This window comes from Phaseolus vulgaris, chromosome 1, assembly GCF_051622355.1.
Source record: "Phaseolus vulgaris cultivar YP4 chromosome 1, ASM5162235v1, whole genome shotgun sequence".
NCBI classification, from domain to species: Eukaryota; Viridiplantae; Streptophyta; class Magnoliopsida; order Fabales; family Fabaceae; genus Phaseolus; species Phaseolus vulgaris.
Window position 1 is genome coordinate 47,354,745 of NC_143498.1, and position 26,089 is coordinate 47,380,833.

Genomic DNA, 26,089 nt, shown 5'->3' on the forward strand with positions numbered 1-26,089 from the left:
GGCAGGTCTTTGTAATCATAGCAGCAACACTCAATTCTCAGGGTGCAACACGGACACTGTGCTGAACGTGGAGGTAAAATCTGTTAGCAAAATGTGGTAAGAAGTGAAGAGGTCCATGATGCTTTTCTGGTCTAAGAAGCTGAAAGTGCCTATGGTTTTCGGTGGGAGACTTGTATCCAACTCTGAAGCAATTATGCAGTGGTCATCTTCTTAGTTTTTCCAAGTGGATCACGCCTGAGGTGGGGCAGGGGTCATTTTATAGCTAAGTTGTGTACTCACTGATGTAGTATATTCTGTCATATATAGTTGTATGCTTAAGCTATGAACACTTTTTGTATACGGGTTGGGACACCCCTGAAGTGTCCCGTTCTATTTCATTAATTCATTGCTGATAAAAAGAAAAATGCACCAACTAAGTTAATGCACACCTGGTTCTAGCATGCTTCAATCCAACCTAGAGACGACACAACCCTAGCTACATCCAACTCAAGTGTAGAGTCGGTTCAACCCCAACAAAAATCCTTATATATTTTGGCTTTGCCTAGTTTAATCCACACAAGAATGTTTGCCTCCATTTATGTTTGTGTTGTGTTGCCATAACCGACGTTGTGATGTATGTGATTTTCGTCCACATACAAATGTTTTAACCCACTCTAATAGTGTTTTGCATGTGACCAACACTATAAATTTGATCTCTAACCAAATATTTTCTTGTATTGTAGTGTTTCTTTAAATATTTTTCTTCTGATAAGTGCTTTTTTTACATTTATAAGTCTTACTATTTACCTTTTCTTGTATTTATACTCCTCATCCTTTATTTTTTAAGAGTTACTTTACTTTTTTATGTTATTTAATTTCTTTGATGATTTTTTTTTGGCTTTTATCTTATTTTTAAATTTCACAATACTTTTTTAATATATAGAATTGTTCATCTTTTCAATTTTTCCAAAAGATACCGAAAATTTCTATAGATTATCTTTTGTTATATTAAAAACATAGTCGAACTTTATATAAACATATCAATGAAAATATTATTAGTAGAATCAATGTATTTTTATAAATATAATTATTTTCTATACGTGAAGTTAACAATACAAGAAAATTATCAAATAGAAACCAATTTTTAAAGACCAAAATAATTAGGTGTAATAATAACTAAATTAGAGACAATTTTATAAACTAAAAAAAATTGGTTTCTATATTAGTTTATATTATTGTTAAATAGTTTCTAAATTGGTATCTAATTAGCTACCAAGGTTTTAACTATCAATTATTTAAATTTTAAATTTGATAGCAAAAACTTTGGTTGCTAATTAGATACCAATTTAGAAACCATTTAACAATAATAAAACTAATTTAGAAACCAAAAATTTATTTAGTCTTTAAAATGATCTCTAATTTAGTCACTATAACAAATAATTATTTTTGTTTCTAAAATTAGTTTTCATTTTATGATTTTTGGTAGTGTAATTTAACAAAAAAACTTCTTAAATAATTTTTATTTTTTTTAAAATATTGTTTATGGATTATTGTATTTTGATAAAAAAAAGAGAGGTATATGTAAGCTATGTTTGATATTTGGTCATCTGCCTTTAGCATATTTGTATTGCTGAATTTAGTTTAGTAATGCATTTCATTTCCTTTTTAATAATTTTGCATACCTGTATTTATTTATTTTTAAACCAAGTTTCAACTAAAAGTTACATCACAGTTGTTTTTGAAACTTAAGCTGCATAATGAAGTTGATTTAAATTTATTTTTGTAAACTTCAATCCAAAACACATAGTTAATTGAAACCAAGTGTTTGAAGGCATTTGGATATGAAAAATAATAAGATTTTTCCTTGACAATGATTTTGATGGCTCCAAAAGATGAAGACTGAGAATCTAGGTCAACCTGTGGAAATATCTTTAGGTTTAGGGTTTAGGAGCTATCATTTGCAGAAGGACAGAATTTGTTGGATCAGAAGACAAAACTTGTGTCCATCAACTGCATATCATCACCACTGCTACCTCTCAATAATTCAAGATCACTTAATCAAATTTCTGTCATCTCTTTCTGTTTATATTTTAAATAAATTATATTTTTTGGTTTAAAATTTAGTCCACAAGTTAATAAATCTTTTTACTTATTTTTAACAAGTAAAAAGAAGTAATTTAATATATATATTTAAAATTTAAAGCATATTAATAAAATTAATTTAAGTTTATATACAAATTATAATATGTAGGTATTTTTATAAAGTAATATTAAATCTTTTTAAATATACTTATTTTTTTTATGTCCACAAATCTACATACTTCCATCAAAATTTATTTAGACTGCAGATTAAATGTTAGAAAAAAAAATTACTTCAATTAGATTACACTTTTTAACTGGTCATACTTTTTGCGGATTGAACAAATCATCCATCGGGTCAAAATATGTGAAAAAATATTAATTAACATATTTTAAAATTTTATAAACTAGGATTTTATTTAACATCTAAAATCTTAAATAACTTTTTATAAACCCAAATTTTCCACTTAATATCTTAACCGATGCATCTTGTTTGGGATTTCTATAAAAGCAACCCAAGAGTGACATGCTGGATTTTTGTATACAGTACTCATAAAAAGTTATAACTTGCTAAAATAGTTTTTTTTTAAAAATTATAATATGAAACTATATTTGATTTGTTATAGACATTTATTTGTGTGATCGTTTCAAAACACTTAACGGTATGTCTTAATTGAATGTTCGTTTACAATTGTATATTCCATGTCTTTTAAATATGTGAATTATTCATACTAAGCATTTATAATGCGTTTGCATCTACCATCTCCTTTTATGTTATTGTATTGATAGCAACGTAAGAAACTTCTATTATGCTATTAAAACGGTTTCCAAACACATCCTTATCCCAATATAAAGGCTATACATAATTTATTTATGTATGTACATTATCAGATCTACCTTGGACTTTTGTGGGCACACATGTCTCCACAAACTTTTAACTTTTCTTCATACATCTATAATTATAAGTACTATTGTCTATATATATATATATATATATATATATATATGTATATGTATATAATATTTGTATAACTTAAGTTTTCTGCTACACTAGACATAATATTGACAGTTCATTTTCTTATTGCTACCAAGAGATCCTCATCATCCTTAAGTAATCCAAGGATCAAGTGGCCTTACAGATAGTAATTAACTTATAAACTTTCCTTAACTTGGCCAATGTGCTAATTAACTCTGCATGTTCCCTGATAAGAGAAAAAACACAGATGAAACAAGAACCTGGATCTACAACATAATAAATGGCTACATAATGACTCAGACAGAGAGAGAGAGTGGTTGATTATTTGGAGAGCTTGCAGAGCGAAGGACAGTGAGGAAAAGATGCTCAGTGCAAGGAATATAGAGCTTTGAGTATGCAATGAAATCGTACTCATCCTGAGCCTGATCCAGCAAAGTCTTGAAGAGAGGATGGTTGAGCAACGTGATCTTGATCACATATCTCTTGTGATGCTCCCCCACGTACACAACCAAGTGACCCTTTGGCACATCGTTGGGAATATCGCATTCTCCTTCATCGTGCATGGATGGCCACACTTCCCATTCGCAGCAGTAATCGTAGGCACCACAGTGGATCACTCGACTCCCAACTTTCTTCCACTTGTTAAGACACCCTCTCAGAAACTTCCCCTTCATTCTTCTCTTGAAGCTTCTAGATCGTGTGTGTGTGAGAGAGAGAAAGGGAGATGGAGAAAAGTACATGGAGTACTCGGAACATGAAAAGATTTATATAATTGCGGCATGGGAAGTACAAATGCTCCAGAACATTATGGGAGTGTATTTGCTTTTTAAGTCAGATACTTACTTATGTTTGTTAGAAAATCGTTTTTTAGATTTTTTTATCAAATTGTTTTTTTTTTTTACTAAAATGTGGTGGCTTTTAAAAAATTATAAATTTGAGAAAATTGTGTTAATTTGACACGGGTTGTGTCAATGCACGACTTCATACGAAGAAGTCGTGTCAATGCACGACTTTGCCATCTCAACCTGAAATCGTGCTAACTTAGCATGATTCTTGTCATATCAATCTAAAGTCGTGTCAAATTGATACAACTTTGTTTACGTTTTAATTTTTTTTAATTTTTTTGTTTATATATTAAGTAATAAATTATATAATATTTAAAATTAATTTGATACATAATTGTTTAAGGGTGTTAGTTTTAAGAGACAAAAAATTGGATAATCGTGTATGGATCATGTTTGACGGTAATGTAATATATTAATTTGGTTATTTGATTAATAAAAAATATGAATAAAATTGTTATTGCATTTGGAAATAAATAGAGAAATGAGAATTGTTATTGTATTTGGAAAATAAATAGAGAATTGTTGCGGATTTGAAAAATTACCTTGGAAAGTAATAGTTTTATAGAACACATGATGTTGAGAAGAGATTAATTATAACTAGACAAATTAGTAAAATTCATTACAAGATATAAAATAAAATAAAAAGTTGAACTATTTGAAGTAAATTATTTATGGAAAGACTTGCCACAATGTGGTTTTCGTATTTGTCGTCGAAGTCTTCATGGAGGGTGATGATCAGACAGAGGTGGAGGTGGAAGAGGATCATCAATGATATGTTCGTCACTGGAGAGAACCCTAACAGAAGTCATGACAGGTTAACACAACTTCAGATTGAAATTACAGAAATCGTGCCATGTTGGCACGACTTTAACTAAAAAAATCGTGCCAAATTGGCAAGACTTAGTCAAATTTATAATTTTTTTAAAAGTGATCCCATTTTAATTATAAAAAAACACACTGTAATAAATAAAAACCTGTTTTTTTACCTACTTGTTTTTTTAGATGTTTGTTTTCGGTGTGACATGCAACTTTCCTTTTTAGAAATTGTCTTCTTAATTACTAATCTAACCATCCCTAACCCAACTTTTAATAAAAACATCTACCATTACAAGCATGATAGAATACTCCAATCTAAAAATAATCCATGAAATGGAAGAATAAGTTCTATTTGAGCTAAAAACTTGTTATTGAACATTCGTATAGGTTCTATTGAGCTAAAAACCAAAGACACAGTAAATGGTTGACATGATACATCGTAGCTTTTGCCTATACAATTATGGCGGAAACATCAATATCCAATATATATTATTCTAAGTGTGTCAGATACTTGGAGACATCAAAATCCAATATATATTATTCTAAAGCGTGTCACAGATACTTAGCTGACTTTGCTTGTTAGTAACTTCTTTATAGCATACCAGCATGCAGTGCCATATTAGTACCTTAGAAAATAATAGATAAGAGTTCATTTCAGTTACAAAGTCAAAATAACTACTATATATGTAATATACATGGAGAGTATTGTCAGTTAATTTAATTTTATAATATTTTGAATTGTAAATTAAAGGTGATTTTAACCAAGTAAACATGTTGGAAAATCTAGCTTTTAGGTGATCTTGATGATAAAATCAGTATTATTAGACTGATAGTACTTACAATTACTTTTGAATTAATGAGGCCAAAATAAATGTCAACTATATGCTACTAGTGAGGAATTATATAAGAGTGAGAGAAATGAAAAGAGCAGATAATGAAATATATGATAAAATAATTGATATGATTGAGAGAGAGAGAAAGCAGTAACACTGTAAAAACAAAAGAAAAAACTATAATGCATTGAGAAATTTCTTTTAAATGACGTGTCGGTATTTGATATCGAACACGATACTCATATGACAATGGTAAGATACGTATTTATAAAGTGTCCAATTCAAAATGTATTTATTAAATTTCTGATAATTTTAGTACGATTTTAATATAATTTAAAAAATATATATATTAATTTTTTTAAAATTCAAAAACTTTATTGTATAAATTGTTATTATGATTATAAAAATAAAAAATAAAACATCTTTCTACTTAAAAAAATAATTTAGAACATGCACACATAAATTTTTATTGTCAATTTATATAATTCATAATTATATAATATATAGATTTGTGTCCCCGTGTCCTATATTTTAAAAATTTGAAGTATCTCCGTATCCGTATCGTATCAGTGGCCGTGTCAATGTTTTCACTACATAATTTGACATGTCTGCAACTTTGTTAATAGAGTTTAGTAACATTATGAATATTAAAAGTATTTAAAGGTTTATATTTGCTAATAAATGCCAGTTAACAGTAATTCAATGTTCTAATTAATATCAATCCCAGGATGAAGGATAGTCTAATTAAGGCCAGTATCTGATAGAGTGACCTTTCGAAGTTCTTAACATTCACAGACCCCACAACTTTGGGTAGGAAAGGATAAGATATGAATGAGGGATGGGATAAAGTTTCTTGGGTAAAGTGCAAAACCACTTATTTCCCTTGAATTTCAATACTTTATAATTTTTTTATTTTGCAATGTAAATTTAGTAAACTTTATTTAAAGTAATAATAAATTCTAGTATAATTATTGTTATGTATTTTAGTCTTATATCACAGATAAATAAACATGGGAAGCCACAAACATGATTTCAGAGAATGTGATACCCAAATTTTTGTTCATTTTTTTAGTGTATTTAGAACTACTCAGACACATTGACTGTAGAAAGTTTATGTATTTGTCGATTCTAGTTTTTTTTTTTCTAAACACGTATTGATGTGAATTTATTATTCTTATTTCGACTTGTTTCAGCTGCTACTTGTGTTGAATAATCTTGAATTTGTGTGCATAGCAGCTAAGGCTTTCATTTTTCAAGGAATAAGGAGGTACTATCCGTACAAAAGTGCTACTTATTCAGTCCTTTAAGAAGATGAGTTTGAGATGAGTTTTATTGTCCGTACTTAGCTCTTACGCATTTAAGAATGAGTTATCCTATGTTTTCTCATAACTGTTTCTATAGACAGAGAAGTTATATATAGGAGAAAATTTATATAAGATAAGTCATAAAATGAATATGTAATGAAAATAAATAAGTAAAAAAGTTATAGAAAATTGTTATCAGATTATTAGAATAAAATATCTCTTCTAAGTCATGGGCTATACACTGAAAGAGGGATGGAAGAAAACATGTACAGTTGCAGACAAAGAATTAGTCTCACAGTTCTTTACCCTGCTGGAATATCTGACCTTGGTATATGTGACATGTTTGACTTGATTCTAGTTTCGCATACAAAATTCATTGATTTCCAATGGTTTTTCAGCTTTTTATTGATCTTAATCTTATCATTGTAGCACATGAAGTTTTCTTGGAAGGAAGGTTAACAATTTTCAGCAAGAGAGATAATTTTGCAATAAGAAAGTATGCTATACAGATCAACTGAAAGTGTAACCAAAAATATAAAATGAACAAAATCAAAGAACCAAACAATTTGTATCAAGACTGATGATTTTGCCATTCTATTTTGGTTGATAGATGTTGAAGAAAAGGTGGGGTAGTTCTTAAAATTTTATCTTTTCATTCTATAGTTAGGAAATTATAAGGGAACTAGAAACACTATTTTTTGAGATCTTTTTTCTGGTCTGTTCTTCTTAGACAGATACTCAGAGACCACTAAGACTCAATGTTGTCATCATAGACAAAAGTGGGTCGTGCTTGGTTGTTTGAAAAGAATAGCATGTTTAATTTAAGACAACCTGCAACAGTTTTCCAGATATTAGAGGGACCATTGTGCCTTATGGAAAAGCCTTTTTGTGGATTTTGTGAAATTAATTTTGTAATGGAATACTATTTATTCATTATCATATTAGTCCTACCAACCGAGTTCAAATACAAGAAGATTAGTTCAACATGAACCTAAACCATTATTTCCATAAAAATTACCCTGTTAATTAACCAAATTTAACAAACATGTGAAAAAAAGGAAGAATCATGAACTGTCAAAAAGAAAGTAAAACTTCAATTTTTGGAAGATTTGATCGTATAACTAATGCAGCTTGATCTCTTGTTTTCACACAAATTGTGTTAAGAGGGTCTTTTTGTCGTGAGTTCTAGAGAGCAATTGCAAATTGAATTGGATCATATCTGTGTAACTATTGGTGTAACAGACTCTCCATTCACCCAAATCCAGTGGCTACTTGTGCAACATAACTACATTGATAAGATAAAGTCTTCAAGACTAAACGAGGTAGTTATTCAAATTGAGATATGATAAGACTCATGTTGCAAGTGATATTTTGTGTTTATAGAGTGAAAAGTGAATAAAGCACTAACACACTTGCAATCACTATCCATTTTGTGCACTGAAATGATTTGATTTGATTCGACTTACTTTGCTCCCATTCCACGTGCATTTTCTGTTCACATGAGCTGGTGCTACAGGCCACTTTATCACTTTGTTCCACTTCTTCCTAAGTGCCCCACCCACATCCCTCTATTAATTTCTATCCATGCTTCCTTTTAGGGAGCAATGCCTCTCTGTACACTTACTGTGGGGATTTTATCATCTCAGAATTGTGTGTGAAATTTAAAATTTAGTGTCGGTTGAGTATGTGGAAACCTTGGTTTTGAAAAATAATAGTTACTTGGGAGAAAAAAAGGTACATAGTCTTTAGCTGTCATTCCACATATAAGAGTTTTAAATAATGTTTTATTAGAGCTTGATTGTCAGAAATAAGGTTTTGCAGAATGTCCTAAAATGGAGACAGAAATATAGGCAACAGAAGATTGTATCTCATTTTGGACCTCAAATTACATAAGTAGATGTTCTGCATTATCAGCATTATCCATAAGCTAACATTGTTCATAAGAATGATATGCTTGTTCTCTTCTCACTATGATTGGATTCAAATTTGAAAATTATTTAAAAAAAATCAATACAGTTACAAGTTTTGATGTACAAATAAAAAAAGAAATTTATATTTGAACATCCTTATATATACAAGTTCAGAATAAAATGTATATGCAGCTCTTTATGTATTTTTGGTATAGTTTTCCATTAGAATCAGTTTTACCTTAGTATCCTATCTTATCTTTAGTGTAAATTTCCATATGATGATTATTAAAGTTAAATTTCAATTGTGATGAAAAAATAACAGTAAAAAACATGTAAGTTTTGTTGAATTTATTGGTAAATAAAGTGGTGGACAAGTGCCCTTCATCTTCCCAGGGCCCTCTCACCCAATCATTTATGAGTGATATGAAAATGTATATGGTACAACAAAGGGGTACTATTGTAAAAGGTGATGTGATGTGATGTGTATTACAGCGTTCCTTTGTTTTAAAGTTAAACAGAACTGGTGTTACTGATGTTAGATAGAATTGATTATAAGTTAGTAAATGTAATTGAGATGTGTGATAAAACTAATTTCATTATCTCTAGTGAGAAAACTTGGTTCTTCATGTGAAATAAACAGATCTTCATCTTACTCATTTTCATGCATAATTTAAGGGCATTTTCATGTACTCTAAAAGCATTTTACAAAATAAGAAAAAGAAAATTTATGCTTTTTACTGCAGAAATAAACAAAGAAAAACATAAAAATAAAAATCCATAGAAGCAGCCCGAAAGGATAAGCCATGAGCTGTCAAATAATTATTTTACTTCCACTGTTGCAAAAAAATGTTGATATATTTTAATTTCTGAAGCACGATGTTGTTTTTTCAGTCTCATGTTTTAAATAATCTTAAATTTTTTGTCCATTTTCCATTTTTATATACACTTTAGTTTATTACCTTTATTAGTTAAACTTCAAACCAAACATTTTTTAAGATACACTCAATCAAAAAATAGTTTCATTACTTAAAATGTAAAAGTACAAATCAAAGTTATAATTTTGTAAAATTGAAAGATTAAAAAAATAAAGAGACGAAAATCCGGGGTCAAAAGGTGTCAAATTTACTATTTAACCAAAAACAGAATAGATTTTGCTTCGTGTTTCATTCAAGATTGGCATCTACAAACTCACTTACTATTAAAAATATTCGTTAGCTAATTCAACAAAATAAGAAGCCTAAAAAATTATAAAACTTTAATTTAAAAAATACATTCAGGCCGAAATAGATGAGTTCGGAAGTATCTGATTCTACAATCTAAAGTAAAAAAAATTCTTAAAAAATTGTATTTCTGATTATAAAATTCAAAAAACATTTTCAAATTCAAAAAATACTTTTCAATCTAAAAATACTGTTAAACAAAATAAGAAGCCTAAAAAATTATAAAACTTTAAAGAAACATATTCTGAATTATAAAATTTAGAAAATATTTTTCTATCTAAAAATATCTTTTAAATTCTATAATTCATAATCTTTCTAGATTACCTGAAGTGAAAAAAATCAATAAAATAAAAAGTATTTTTAGTATTTTAAGAAGTATAGAAGTGAGGATAGAGGTGCAGGAAAAAACCGTTAAGATAGATGATCTTTCCTTGCATAAATTTCGAATTTTTTTATAAATAGATTTTCATATAAGATGTTAATTTAAATGAGGTGTCATATTCTCGTAAAGATATTTTTCAGAGTAATAACTTGCTAAAAAATTAGATAATATTTAAACAAACGTAGACACAAATATGATAATACCACTGCTTGACAAAACCTCACCTTAAGGAGGGTCGAAAATACATGTTATTTTTACATCGAAATTGAAGACAAGTATAATCAAAACATCAGCTTAAGCTTGTAAATATATTGTTAGTTGTTAAGAAATCAACGAATTACCTCCTTCATTCTCTCTTTCTTTTATTAAACATCATTTGACAGCTGGATAAACCAAAAAGGTGAGATTAAAAAAAACATCAGTCCGCGGTGAATTGAACTGAAGACCCCATTGGAAAAAACTATATTTTCCATTTAGAACATTGTGAAAACAGAGTTCCCAGTTCTCGCAATGGTTTTGAGAGTCATTCAAAATAGAATTTTTACTTGCCTTCATCAACCATTCAAAATAGAATTCCAGTTAATTGTTGAGAAGTCAGTAAAGCTCCATACCGCTCTACAACAAAAGATTGTCCTTTGATTCCTTGATCTCCAAGTTTCCAACTGGCTCACCATTCGGTGTCAACCCTCGAATCTTAACATCATAATAAACTTCTTCCACTTTTCTTAGGTCATACTTCATTCCTGCCAAGTCAAAGGTTGAAAGATATCATCCAAACAGATAGATGGCATGAGTCAACACAACTCCTCTATATGCAAACAGTGCACGTATTTTGGCGAAGGAGAGTAATCCATAGCTGATATATATATTTTTTAATTATTGCCGGTTTCGGGGTGAATCTGTTATGTTAATGCTCTTACTCATTGCACTTAGTAGACTAATCTTGCTTTAAGATGATAAATATTTGTGTGAATATGGATTTAAAATCCATTTCCATTTTAACTAGATCAAATTTAAATGGATCTTTTTTAAATAAAGTGAATTAAATCTAGATTCAATCCATTTTGTTAATTAGATTAAATCTATTTTGATATGGATAGAGAGTAACTTGGCTCGAATCGGGCCTAAGCCGACTCAACCTGAACGTGAACCAACTCGGTTCGACATCAGCTCGGACCCGGACGACTCAACATCAGCCCGAGCCCGGACGACTCAACATCGGCTCGGGCCCAGACGACTCGCCATCGACCTGGGCCCAAACGGCTCGACATCAGCATGGGCCCAGACGGCTCGACATCGGCCCGGGCACGCTCGACTCGAAATTAGCCAGCCCAATCGACTCGACATCGACCCGGGCCCGCTCCACTCGACATCAACTCCACATCAATTCGGGCTCGGACGACTCAACATCGATTTGGGCCCAGACAACTCGACATCGGCTCGGGCCCGCTCCACTTGACATCTACTCGAGCCCGCACGACTCGAAATCGACCCGAACGACTCAACATCAATTCGGGCCCGAACGACTCGACATCGGTCTGGGCCTGAACGACTCGACATCGGCTCGAGCTCGAGAGAATCAACATAGACCCAAGCCCACTCCACTCGCCATCGGCCTGAGCCTGAGAGACTTGACATCGGTTCGGGCCTGTTCGGCTCGACATCGACCAGGGCCCAATCAACTTGAAATCAACTCGGGCCCGCTCCACTCGACATCAACCCGGGCCCACTCGGCTTGACATTGGCCTGAGCCCGAGAGACTCGACATTGGCTTAGGCTCGGTCAGCTCGACATTGGTCCGGGCCCAATCAACTCTACATTGGCTTGGGAGACTCATCATTGACCCAGGCCAGTTCGACTTGACATCAGCCGGGGCTTGCTCAGCTCGACATTGGCATGAGCTCGTTAAGCTCGACATCGGCCCGGGCCCATGAGAGTCAACATTGGATCGTGCCCGCTCAACTCAACATTTAACCGGGCCCGGTCCACTTGACAACTCCCCGAGCCTGCACAACTCGACATCGGCCCGAACTCGAACGACACACATCGGTCCGAGCCCGAACAACTCGACATCGATCTGGGCCCAGACGACTCGACAATGGTCTGGGCCCGGACGACTCGACATAGACCCATGCCCACTCCACTTGCCATCAGCTCAGGGCCATTCGGCTTGAGATCAGCCCGAGATCAATCGACTCAACATCGGCCCAGGACCGAGAGACTCGATATCGATTCGGGCTCATTCGACTCGACATCGGCCAGAGCCCAATCGACTTGGGTCCGCTCCACTCGACATCGACCCAAGCCCGTTCGACTAGACATTGTCCTGAGCCCGGGAGACTCGACATTGGCCCAGGCCCAATCGATTCGACATTAGCTCGAGAGACTCAACATTGACCCAACCTGTTCTGCTCGACATCAGCCCGAGCTTGCTCAACTCGACATTGGCCTGAGCCCGTTCGGCTTGACATCGGCCCAGGAGAGTCGGCATTGGATTGAGCCCACTTGGCTCAACATTTGCCTGGGCCCGCTCCACTCGACATCGACCTGGGCCCGAGAGACTCAACATTGGCCTAGCCCGTTCGGCTTGACATCGGCCCGGGCTTATTCAACTCAACATTGGTCTGGCCCGTTCGGCTCAACATTTGTGCGGGCCCGCTACTCGACATCAGTTCGGGCTTGTTTGACTCAATATCGGCCCGGGCCAGCTCGGCTTGACATCGGCCCAGGCCAACTCGGCTCGACATCGACTCGGGAATGCTTAGCTTGATAACAACCTGAGCACGCTCGGCTCAAAATCAGCTCGGACTCGCTTGGCTCGACATCGGTTGGATTGTCTTGGCTTAATTTGGATCGGGCCAAGTCAAAATCCATTCCAAAATGCAATTTGGATAATCTAAAAATGTATCCAATCTATATCTAATCCATATCCAATTAAATGGATTGGATTTAAAATCCAAAAAATATGGATTTGGATTTAAAATAAATCCATTTAAATGGATTAAAACTAATATGGATATGAATAATTATGGATTGGATGTTGTAATTTGGATTTTTTGCACACCCTTAGACAGTACTAACATACCATCAAAATCGACATCGGCCTGGGCCCGGGAGACTCGACATTGGCTTGGCCCGTTCGGCTCGACATCGGATCGGGTTTGTTCGGCTTGACATTGGCCCGGGCTTGTTCAACTCGACATTGGCCTGGCCCGTTCGACTCGACATCAGTTCGGGCATCAGCCCAGGCCAGCTCGACTCGACATCGACTCGGGAATGCTCAGCTCGACAACGACCCGGGCACGCTCGGCTCGAAATCGGCTCGGACTCGCTTGGCTCGACATCGACTGGATTGTCTTGGCTTAACTTGGATCGGGCCAAGTCAAAATTCATTCCAAAATGCAATTTGGATAATCCAAAAATGTATCCAATCTATATCTAATCCATATCCAATTAAATGGATTGGATTTAAAATCCAAAAATATGGATTTGGATTTGAAATAAATCCATTTAAATGGATTAAAACTAATATGGATATGAATAATTATTGATTGGATTTTGTAATTTGGATTTTTTGCACACCCGTAGACAGTACTAACATACCATCAAACTTCTTTCGCAAAAAATAAAGAAAATAAAGAATGCACGGACAAGGTTATAAGTAATAACATACCATCAAACTTCTTTCGCAAAAAATCATTACGAAGATTAAGCATGCGAAATGCAGCATGGAGGTCTGTCAAGAACTTTAAGACCTTCCTTGGGCAATCGTAGTCCCCAGCTGTCACTTGATTCACCACATACCTTGGCTGCAATGTCAAATGAATTGTAAATTAGGGTGCAATTGTCATGATATTTTTTCCTTAAACATACAGAAGTTTGATAATCTGCTGTGTTTTTGTAGGTGCATATATACAAACATTTATCCACATCTCTAGTCTACAGTCCTCTTGGCAAAACATGGTTAAAGATGATACGTTACAGTTTAGAGGAAATGAGTTCTTACCAATTCATTAGACATAAAACAGACACCTGCATGGTAAAAAATGAATCAATACACATACAACAAAACTATGAAATCATAATCGGCAATGTAGTAGTATGTGATTGACAAAAACTAGACCTATGGCTCAAATCAAAAGATGGAGTTGGAAGATTTTGGTTGACTTATTTAATGAGGAAAACAAAATTAAGAATCATCTGTAGATTCTGTACTAATGAAATGAGTAATGACTAAATATAACACTAACATACACATTTGGTTATTGAGCTCCTTGTCCCAGAAATCCAACTTATTCTAACTGCCATACCCATGTTCTACAAAATTATAACCATATTTAAATTGACCACCGCTCCCTGAAGGAAGCTAGCCCAAGAAAACGAGCAATGGGAACATATTCATCTCCAGAAACGATTATTACACAATTAATGCTAGCCAAGTACATATTTAGAAGACTCACCTGTTAAGTAGTCTTCAACATCTAGACCAAAGTCTGAACTCACTGCAAAACAACAATTAGCGTACAGAATTTATAAATCTCAGTGACTAGGAATGGGTGGTAAGTAGTTGACATCATGGCAAAGAAACAGGGAGGAAAAAACAACACAATTTGCATTTACTTATTCTGAGTGACAAAGGACATGTACGGTATGGTGCATATAGAAGATAAATATATAAATTGCCGTAACCTGTCAACCATACAAGATTACTACAATCCTAAGTTAAATGCCTCTTTATAACTTAAAATAGCATTGCAAAAGGTTGGAAAATTTAACTGTTCAAAAGATGCTTAGCTCTCTGATTTAGATGTTAAAACACCGTGTTAAGGGAAAATTTACACAAGGCAAGACCCTTAAATGTAAAGCAAAGAATTCAATGGTATTTGAGGATATACAACCTTTGACTGAAGGCAAGCATTTGGTACTTCTAACATATGTAGGGCAGACTTTAAATTTTAATGTACGGAGTTGATAGACCCCAAATTGGAAAATCAGTAGTATTATGAAGTGGACTTTAAGCCTAACTCAACCCCATAAAACCGGCTCATAGGGTTGAGGTTTGCACCCACTTATATACAACGAAAGGCTCTAATCTCTAGTCGATGTGGGATCTCCAACACACCCCCCTCACGTCGAGAGTGATAGATAGAAGCTCAAATACTCGCTAGGATAGGCTCGAAATGGCTCTGATACCATATTACGAAAGAGTGGACTTAGGCAAAAGGAGATGAAGCACGTTGTGAGACACTACGAGGAAAAGAACTACGAATGTGTTTCCCTAACTGACACGACTCACACGATAAAGTAGACACATTAGACAAACATGGAACAAGCTGTTGCATCTTGGCAAGACTAGGATGACCCAACCGAGCATGAATGAGAGATGGAGAATCCATAATTGCGCCAACATGTGCAGAGATCTGTAGTTGATAAAGTCCATGAGACTCACATCCGGTGCCAATCATCCGTCCCGAACTCCGGTCCTGTAAAGTAACAGAATCTTTGGTAAAAGAAATAACACAGTCAAGGGAACGAGTGAGACGACTAATGGATAATAAGTTATATGGTATCAGAGCCATTTCGAGCCTATCCTAACGAGTGTTTGTTGGGCTTATCAGGCCACCCGCTATCGGGCCGCTATCGAACCACCCATAATATATAGTCCCACGCACGAGTTGGCAGTCTCGGCGTGAGGGGGGTGTGTTGGATGTGTTGGAGATCCCACATCGTCTAGAGATTAGAGCCTTTGATTGTATATAAGTGGGTGCAAACCTCAACCCTATGAGCCGGTTTTATGGGGTTGAGTTAGGCTTAAAGTCCACTTTGTAATAAGTAGTTTAGAATTCTATAACTGTTAAGTTCCTGCATAAATAATAAATTGTGTGGAAGAACCTAGTATCTTACCATTCTCCACCAAAGTAAAGTGCACCCTTCATTTAGATTTAGATTATATCGATGCAAAATGCTAGAAAAGTAGGTGGTAGCAATTGGCAAATTCTGCAGGACATTTGATATACCAAAAATAACAATCCATTCAGTTGGACATTGTTACGTGAAATAACCATGGCTATTTCTTCTATAAAGCAACATGTCTTCATGCATGATATGGTGTTCTTCAGAACAATATGTGAAAGCTGTACAGCTAATGCCTATTATTGTCATTGGCCAGCTAACCAAACGTTTCCATCTGCCACCTATTCTGCCGGTTTTTAGGAGGTTCCTTTTATTTTCCCTTCACCCTGTGAAGATATAAGGTTAGGATTACAATATGGTACATGCCGTGTCCTTCAATATTTTGAAGAGCGATGAAATTCCACCAACATTGCATGCCGAAGCTTATTTTTACAAGAGACACCAGTTTGAATCCCCAATCCCCTGGTGCTTAGAAACTTAGGACTTCATAGTGTATTCAATTAGTAAATAGTTATTAATATTCGTAATGACATCAACATGCGTGCATACACACCTAAGGAAAAAAAATTGATTGATATGCCAATAAGTAACTAGAGAGTATTGAAAGCATACACCCAAGTTTTTCCTCAGCCTCTTTGTGGTCGAGAAGGCTTCCTGTTTCTAGCCAGTGCATAAACGTAAGCATTGAAACTACAGTCTGTGTTTCACTCCTCCAATCACCATGATACCTACATTACCAAAAAAAAAGTTAAAAACACAAAAAGAAAACTAAAACAAAAACAAAAGATGAACACTTCCTCCGAATTTAATCACCTATGGTATTGCCCAGGGCTTTCTCCAAGAACATCAGCAAGTTTCTTATACTGCTCCTTTAACACATTGACCTGAGACCTGGCCTTCTCTAAAAGCCCTATTCAAACCCATAAAAACAAATACCCATGAGATAATGACAGAACGCATTGTCTTGCTACAATAAACTAAACCATAAATTTTACTATAATATTTTTTACCTTGTTTTTTGTTGGTCATTAATATACAGTTTGTTAGTCTAATAGTTTTGGAACAGCTTTTTCCCCTTTTCCCTTTCTTTATTTGTTTTATATACCCTCTCTGTAAAAGGGATGACACACTACTTTGCAATAAATTTTCTCTATTCTTTCAATATTAAGATGCTATTAGACGTAATCTTTCTTTCTTGATCCAGCCTTCTTCTTGATCATGGCAACCCCAAATTATACTGATTTCAACATCAATCCCTAAAACCCTTTCTTTCTTCATTCAAACGAAAACGCAACCCTCGTTCTGATTTCTCCTCCCTTAGATGGCAACAACTACCATGCTTGTGCTCAGGCTATGAAACTTGCTCTCAAATCCAAGAACAAGTTAAAATTTGTTCATGAAAGCCAACCAGAACCTCTACAGACTGATCCTCTTCATGAACCATTGGATCAATGTAAACTAAGATTCTTTCTCTTTTTTGTTGGTTATTATGCAGTTTGTTAGTCTATTAGTTTTGTAACAGCTTTTTCCCCTTTTCCCTTTTTTTATTTGCTTTGTATACCTTCAATATAAAAGGGATGACAAACTACTTTGATTCTCAATTCACAATAAATTTTCTCTATTCTTTCAATATTAAGAATAAACAAAACACACTTTAACACTCAAAATTCATCTCAGACATGCAATGGATAACAAAATAGTCTGATTATATGAAACCAGAAGATTCTGAATACATGTTTAAGTTTTGCCAATTTCTATTTAGCACTCAAGCCATAGAAACCAAACCCATTTGCACAAAACAAGTGCATGACAGAGAAACCCATTATCGGCCCAAAAGAGCCAAAAGAAGAGATAGGGATATTAGTATAGTTAGAGTTAAGGAAAGAAAAGGAGCATAGAGTGTTCGGTGGTACCGGGAGTGGGGCCAGACTGGTGAACGAGAAGAAGAGTGGCATAGATGAGCCTAGTGGAGGACTCAATCTCCGAAACAACGCTTCGAATTCGGTCGCGTAGCGTTCCAGATTGTTCGAGCTGAACCCTAAACGCGTCGAACTGCTTCTCTAGCGACGACGGAGGCACCGCCATTGAGGAGGAGAAGCACGAAACGGGGGGTGAAAGGTAAAACGTTTCGGGTCTCCGAAACGGGGATAGGAGAAGGAGAGGGTTAGGGTTTAAGGAACGAGAAAAGACGTAGCGGTAGGGAGACACGTTTCGATATGCTGGTTTCATATATTGCATGGTATAATGTTAAGGTTTTCGTTTTTCTTTTTCTTGTGGAGCAGGCGCAGTGGCCTTGTGCTGTAGGTAGGTAGCAAGAAGTATGTTCATTTATTATCTGCATTTTTTATTTTCAGTTGTAACTTTCAATTGCACTCAAAATTGTTTTTTACAAGATATTTTAACTACAAAAATGAACATGTCCTAAGTGACAAATGTTACACTTTTTTTTATCAAAGTTGTCATAATCACATGAAGGTGTTGATTCTAAGGTTCAAGAGTTTAACAAATATTCAATTAAATATCAAATTAGTTTACCCTATTTTAACTTTAAGAAGGAACAAAAATATATCACATATCCAATTTACAAATTTCAAACCCGAGATTTCAAATCTTTAATGAGAGGTTATTAAGATAGGTTGTTATCATTGACTAGCTTATCTAGTCTCTTTATCTTGTTTTCTTCTTTTGTTATTATTTTTCTAGATTATTCTTTTAATTTCATGATTAAAATGATAACTCTCTTACAAAATAAAATAAAAAATCATAAATAAAACAAGTTAAACACAAAATAAATTATTTAATTTTTTTAAATAAAACATAATTAAGATTAAAAGAACAAAAGATTTAAAATAATAATATTTCAATAAAACTAATTTGATATTTAATTAAATAATATTTCTAAAATTTATATCCAATTAACATAGATAGTAGGTATTCATTACTTGTATTTAAAAAGTTTGTCTTATTACTCACTTAATACCTGTTCAAAAAAATACTCGTGAGTTTTCTTTACTAACTAGTATTAATTGTTATTTTTATTTTTTTGTAAATTTAAAATTAAATATTTTAAAATAAATCTTTAAAATATAAAATAAAATAAAAATTTGATCTTAAAAATACAATCCAAACAAAATATTAATATAAATAAGTTGTACAGTAAAACATAAATTTTAACAAAAGTATAAATATATAAAATTAAAGTTTAAATAATTATTTAATTACTAATAATTAAGTGGATGACTCTGTCAACAGTGCAGTCAAATACTAAAGACTCTAACATGAAAGGAAGAAGCGTGGAAGGTTAACCGTGACATGAATATGGCAATGGAATGAGATGTGCATTTGTTTCTTTATTACTATCTCTTGACTTTTCATCTATAATCCTTTTTATTATATTCTACCTTTTTAGTCAACTACGGAAAACACCAGCCTCTGTTTCTTCCATGTTTACTATTTTTTTTCTTATCTGGTTTTAGATAAATTATCTCACTTTTCCTCCAAATTTTGCCTATATTCATTTCTGCATCCACTGTTCATTCGATGAGTATAAAAGAATTATATGGACCGGAATATTTATGAATTATCTGAAGTTGATGTGATTTCCACACTTTATTTAATGCATTCTACTTATACTTTTATAAATAGTGTTAGAAAATTATGTTAAATAATTTAACTTAAACTTTTGTTATATTCCAAATACACGTATCAAGGTGTGACAACAGGGACTTTTGAGTTTGATGATGACGACACAAGCATCTTGTTCAGTCTCTTACGGCACTACTATGAGTATCATAAAAGAGTGTTACAGTAGCCTCTGTTTTATTTTACTTTACACCATTATTTTTAAGAATTTTTTTCAGTGTAAATTTTTATAATTTTAAAGCTCATAATTTTAAGATTTAGTATCTTAAATTTAAGAGTCTCTTGTTAAAGACACGAACATCTACAGTAGGAATACTTGTTCTTATGGTCAAATCCAAAACAGCACCCTTTTCACACTCCTTTTTTTCATCTCAATGAAGCTTTGAATGTTTATTACGACTTTATTAGGCTACACTTTGTTTGGTAAACTAAGGTGACCGAGCCATCAGCTGCTGCCGTGTGGAAAACTTCTCTTTTACTCCTTCTTTCTATCTTCAGTCTCAGAAGTCCCCACTTTTGGAGGCAAATGAAATGGTGCTGGTCCTCTTCAGAATCTTGACCCAAAAGGGACTGCCAACATCTCACTTCTGTTAGATCAAAACTTTCCTTTTGCATCAACCAGAGGTGAGTTTCACGCCCAAAATCTCTCCTTTTCTCGTTCTTCCTTTTGTATAAGTAAAGGGTGCATGCAACTTATTCCATATCTTTTAATACGGTTCAAACGATACTGGGCTTCAAAACTTTCAGATTGTAATATGGATGACCAATTTGGATACTTTCTACTCTTAATCTTATTTCCCAAAAACAAAATTTTGTTTCTATTGCCAATTTTTAACCTTTTGTAGTTTTAAAAATGGACTTATTTGGTACGGATTGATGGTTTCTGTTAGTATTTCTGAAAGTATGGAGATTTATATGCCCCAAAGACAAAAAATTGAATTCTTTTGTATTTCCCGAAAGCAAAACTTAGTTTCTTTTGAAATGGATGGGCAAATTGGTTCTCTGAATCCGTCTGACTCGTTTAACTTTTGTTCGGGGTAAAAGAAATATGGAACATTGATTGAAAACATTTATATTTGGGTTATATGAAATTGGAGATGTTGATGACAGGGGGGATTATGCTGACAATGGTGCTTTGGAAGGTGTTTGATGATATGGTTATTTGATGGAAGTGGGTTTTTTTTTTTTTTTTCTGAATTCAATTTGAGGATTTTTCATCACATATATGTCTTTACTTTAGATGTGGTGTTGCTTCTAAATGAATATCAAAATCTCAACATTACTTTTCTCTTCTGAAAATGAAATTGCAGTCAGTCAGCAGCCATGAAGTGTTTTACATTCTCCTATGGAGAGAAGAAAGATGAGCCCAAAGGCTTTAGGTCAACATCGGGCCCGTCAGAGAATTCCACGTGTGCTGATATTAGAAGATCTGGTTCCGAGTTAAATTCTCTAGAAGCTTCAGACAGTGGCAGCACAGAATCCCTCAGGAGGAATGCAATGCCCAGTTTGTCCCAGAGGCCCAGCAACCTCAGAGTTTTTACTGTTTCTGAACTGAAATCAGCCACAAGGAATTTCAGTCGCTCTGTTAAGATTGGAGAGGGCGGATTTGGGTGTGTCTACCTGGGATTGATTAAAAGTGTGGAGGTCCCCTCTGGAAAAAGTGAAGTTGCAATTAAACAGCTTAGTAAAAGGGGAATGCAGGTAAGAGTTTGGCTTCTGTTTTTATCTCAGGTCCTCTCCAATGTAAGGGCCATCTATGATGTCTCATTTATTTTTATGTGGGTTCCTATCATTTTTAAATCTTCTTGCAATTTTGCCTCTATGCAGAAGACCCATGATTTATTTTTCCAAAACTTAAAACCCATTTTTTTATTCTTATGATCCATAGTCTTGAATTTCATGTCACATCAATGTACTCCATTGTGGTGTCTTATAAAACTCATGTCTTAAGCCTATGATCCTTGCATTGGAGATGCCCTTAGTAAAGGCATTGTCATGCACTAGTCTGTATGCTCTATGCTTTCTAATATCACAAGGAAAGATATAATGTATATATTACAAGGAGTAGCAAACTAGATGGATTAGATAAATTTTATTTTGGATTATAATGGGTCGGATATAAAATTTCATCAATCCATTTTGATCCATTTTTATAATGGAAGGATTAGATAGATATATTTAGGATGGATAAGATGGATGATAACTGGATTGTTTTGTAACCCCTAGTATATTATGAAACCTGAATGATTAGTAATTGTCAAGTTAGTTGCTTCATGTTGACTTGGTCTGAGGTTTGAATAATGTTACTGTATGTTTCCATGGCATACTTTAAATTTTCTTGGGTGAAAACCTTCAAATTCTTACAGTTTGTTACCCCTAGTTGAGGCTGGAAGATATCTGTTATCAAGTAAATGGATGTTTGATTTTTGCATTGCATACATCCGATGCACAAATTTAATGTTAACTATTGAAGCCATGAAGAGTGGCTTCTCTGTTGGATGTGAATTTGATGTGGGTTCCCAAACACACTGAGATGCTCTGGTTGCTACTGAAGATATGAATTGTTTCCTCCGTTTTAATATTTGGTACTCTACTTTTGGCTTGTAGGGGCACAGGGAATGGGTGACAGAAGTGAATGTCCTGGGCGTTGTTGAGCATCCGAATCTTGTGAAACTAGTGGGTTATTGTGCAGAAGATGATGAAAGAGGAATCCAGCGGCTTCTGATTTATGAATACATGCCAAACAGAAGTGTGGAACACCATTTATCCCACCGATCAGAGGCTCCTCTTTCATGGAGTAGGAGATTGAAAATAGCTCGAGATGCAGCTCGTGGATTAACATACCTGCATGAAGAAATGGATTTTCAGGTATTGGTTTGTGGCACAAGTTTCATAAATTCCTATTCAATTTAATAAGCCTTTTCTACAAATCTTTCGCTGCACATTTATATAACCCAGATGGCAGCATCCCGAAAGAAAAAAGGTGAATTATTCTCCTCACCGAAAATATGCTAACATTATACTTTCCTCTCAGAGTCTCTCTTATGAAGCATGCTGTCATTAATTTTACACAGATTTTAGGACTTTAAATGATGTTTTTTAAACACCCTTGTTAATGTCTTGGAACTTAAAACCTTTATTTCGTCTTCTAGCATTCTTGAGTCTACCTACTAAGCTAAGAGACTGTTTGATATCAGATACATTTTTTCATATGTGATAATCATGAATCCTAGGAATTATAATACTCATGAATGACTAAATTCTATTTGGTTATTAAAAAATATAGAAAGAAATATTCATACAAGGTTTCTAGAAATTTACTAAAATCTTTAATTTATTACCATGTTAAATGATTTAACAAGGCTAACATGGTGTTTTTCTCATTAAAAGTTGTATTTAATTCAGAAAAGTTAGATTCCCACCTTCTTTCATAAGAATGTTTTTGTGAGGATGTTATTTTTTTAAAAGGTAAACCAAACATGGAAAATATAGTTTCCCAATTTCAGAATTCTGGGAAACTAAAATTTTTCTTTCTACCAGACGTCCCCTAAGGTTCACAAAGATAGGCAAACTAGTTGTAAGAGGTTTGTTCATGTTAAAATAGACTAGAGCATAAGATATATTAATCTCTTGGGGAAGGCAGTGTAATTTAAGCATATCTTATGAGAGAGAAGTGTAATTTAGCTAAAAAAGAAGAGGAGTTAATTTGAATCCTTTGATCAATGTCATGTTTAATTTATTTACCATTCATATCTCGGTGCAGTTAATTAATGCTATGCTATCTGTGTACGCATAATGTAGATAATTTTCAGAGATTTCAAATCTTCAAATATCCTTTTGGATGAACAATGGAATGCAAAGCTGTCAGACTTTGGGTTGGCAAGGCTGGGACCATCAGATGGACTGACTCATGTCTCAACCGCGGTATGGCTGTGTATCATTATTAATCTATGATTTTGTAAATAGATTTTTGCTAACATATATGAAGACTGGTATTACCATTAATCTCTTTTACTGATTATTTACCTGAGAAAGTTGAGAAATTCAACTTTAGACTAGAGGGAAATCTCTAGTCGTCTGTAGATCTAATGGGGCTGAATAAAGATTGTGTCAAATGTGAAGTATAATAGAATGAATCTTGATTCAGTTCTGATAATCTTAAGAAATTTTCTTGGTGTCTTCTGATAACCATCTATAGAAGCTAATGTGTGTAAAAAATTGAGTTCATTTCTTGACTATTCTTATAAAGTGATTTAGACCTAACTCAACCCTACATAATCAGTCTGTGAGGTGAAAATTAGCTCCACATATATACCATATTTTGATATGAAATTTAGGTTTTTCCCAATACACTTCCTCATGTCAGATACTGTTGGACTTCATATGTATATAACATGGCAAGTAATCCTTTCGGATAGACTCTAATATAACAGATAAAGAAAGGAGAAGCTTTATTAACCCTACCTTATTAAGGTGAACAAAAGCTATTTATATCTGTACAAGAAAGCTACTAACTATAATTGATAGATTACAGTTAACTAACAATAGCACATAGTCAAGAAGCCAACTACTGACTATTTTGCAACTAAATAAAACAGAAAACAAAAATGATAATAGAGAATAATGGATACTCTAACAACCATAATATAATACTCAATCTAAGTTCAGCTTTCATTTTATCACTGTTATTTCAACATGGGCATGTAGATGGTTTAGTCACCCCTTTTGTTGTTCAAGTGTGTAGCATATTGCTCAACAGCACCCAACCATAAAAAACTGGAATCCAATGACTCCATTACTTGTGTTCATATGGCTGTCTATGCTTGTCAGGTTGTGGGAACAATGGGATATGCATCTCCGGAATATATTCAAACTGGACGTCTAACATCAAAGAATGATGTGTGGAGCTACGGTGTCTTCCTTTATGAACTTATCACCGGTAGGCGCCCTTTAGATCGAAATCGCCCCAGGGGTGAGCAGAAGCTCTTGGAATGGATAAGACCATACTTATCAGATGGGAAGAAATTTCAACTAATATTAGACCCAAGACTTGATAAGAAACAAATATTCAAATCAGCCCATAGACTTTCTATGATAGCAAACCGATGCTTGGTAAAAAATCCAAAGAATCGCCCAAAGATGAGTGAGGTATTGGAAATGGTGAATGGGATGGTAGAATATTCTTCATCCCGTTCTAGTCCACCATTGCCCTTGAGGAGTGTGGCAAGAGTGGAAACTTCCCAGGAGACTGAAACAAATAACAAGAAACGGACCATGGATCAGAAGCCTGGAGAAAGTAATTGGTTTGTTAGGATGTGGAGACCAAAGCTTCTAAGAACATGTTGATTATTGTAATTCAAAGCCATGAAGCCTGAGCAAAATTTCTTCATGATTTCTCCAGCCATGCTGTCACAAACAACGTGTGCAACTTCTCTCTAATAGGATGTGTATAAATCTGCCATCACATACTACTTACCAAGTACCATAGTGTTTCTTTCTTTGTCAAGTTACTGAGGAAGTTTTCTGCGATGATCTATGAATTTAAGGAGAGACGGCAGGTTTCTGAGGATGTAAAATAGTTTAGCTATAGTTTTAAATTATTCTTTAGCGCATCTTGTAATTTTACTGTAGAGGTCCCTGGAAGTTCTGCATGGTCTGCATCAAATGCACAAAATGCATGAATGATTCTTGCTTAAAGATCAAAAGCCAGGAAATTAATTCCTACTTGGAAATCACCTTATCCTCGAGTTTCTTTGGTTGAACTGATATGAGATATGTTGTGTGCTCTTAAAAAATGCACGAATGAATATTACTTGAGTTTATTTTGTATATGGTGATTTGTCTGTAAGTTTTTCATATTATTATCAAATCATCATGTAATAATGTCTCAGCCAAGGGTAGCGTGGCTTAAAACTAGAGTCCATAGCAACATCCAGCCATTAGTAACTGGGGGAATCCACAAACATTTGGCTTATCTGTGAAAAGAAATTCATATGTTTTTTGTTTATGTATTATAACACAAAATTCGTTTTTGGTTCAAATTTTAGATCATGAAGATGTTTGTAGTATGAAGATGATTGAAATTAGTCATTTTGTATGTGGAATTGATTCAATTTGAAGTTTCACTTCATCAATCCATTAGAAGTAGTTATTGTGAACATCATTTTACTATCAAAACAACAATGAATTT

The 26,089-nt window shown here is 34.0% G+C and overlaps 3 protein-coding genes across 4 annotated transcripts; 1 reads left to right on the plus strand and 2 right to left on the minus strand.

The window, feature by feature from the left end:
- Window positions 1-3,046: 3,046 nt before the first annotated feature.
- Window positions 3,047-3,815, minus strand: LOC137816072 (auxin-responsive protein SAUR50). Its single transcript, XM_068619169.2, has one exon. The coding sequence runs from the start codon at window positions 3,772-3,774 to the stop codon at window positions 3,331-3,333; it is 444 nt and encodes a 147-aa protein (XP_068475270.1). The 5' UTR covers window positions 3,775-3,815; the 3' UTR covers window positions 3,047-3,330.
- Window positions 3,816-10,794: 6,979 nt separating this feature from the next.
- Window positions 10,795-18,561, minus strand: LOC137814463 (Translin family protein). Of its 2 annotated transcripts, XM_068617229.2 has the most exons (7): window positions 18,171-18,559; window positions 17,071-17,167; window positions 16,870-16,985; window positions 14,805-14,846; window positions 14,351-14,376; window positions 14,018-14,153; window positions 10,795-11,087 (listed from the first exon to the last, which is right to left on the minus strand). In XM_068617229.2, exons 1-7 carry the CDS (start codon window positions 18,493-18,495, stop codon window positions 10,960-10,962), a joined length of 870 nt encoding a protein of 289 aa, XP_068473330.1. In that variant the 5' UTR covers window positions 18,496-18,559; the 3' UTR covers window positions 10,795-10,959. The 2 variants fall into 2 exon arrangements, with proteins under 2 accessions (XP_068473330.1, XP_090160383.1); XM_090304257.1 differs by lacking the exons at window positions 10,795-11,087; window positions 14,018-14,153; window positions 14,351-14,376; window positions 14,805-14,846 and adding an exon at window positions 16,249-16,583 and having other exon boundaries at window positions 18,171-18,561.
- A 1,567-nt stretch (window positions 18,562-20,128) lies between these two features.
- Window positions 20,129-25,724, plus strand: LOC137814464 (serine/threonine-protein kinase PCRK1). Its single transcript, XM_068617230.2, has 5 exons — window positions 20,129-20,523; window positions 21,210-21,600; window positions 22,507-22,767; window positions 23,701-23,823; window positions 24,730-25,724. The coding sequence occupies exons 2-5, from the start codon at window positions 21,223-21,225 to the stop codon at window positions 25,243-25,245; spliced, it is 1,278 nt and encodes a 425-aa protein (XP_068473331.1). The 5' UTR covers window positions 20,129-20,523; window positions 21,210-21,222; the 3' UTR covers window positions 25,246-25,724.
- Window positions 25,725-26,089: the final 365 nt, after the last annotated feature.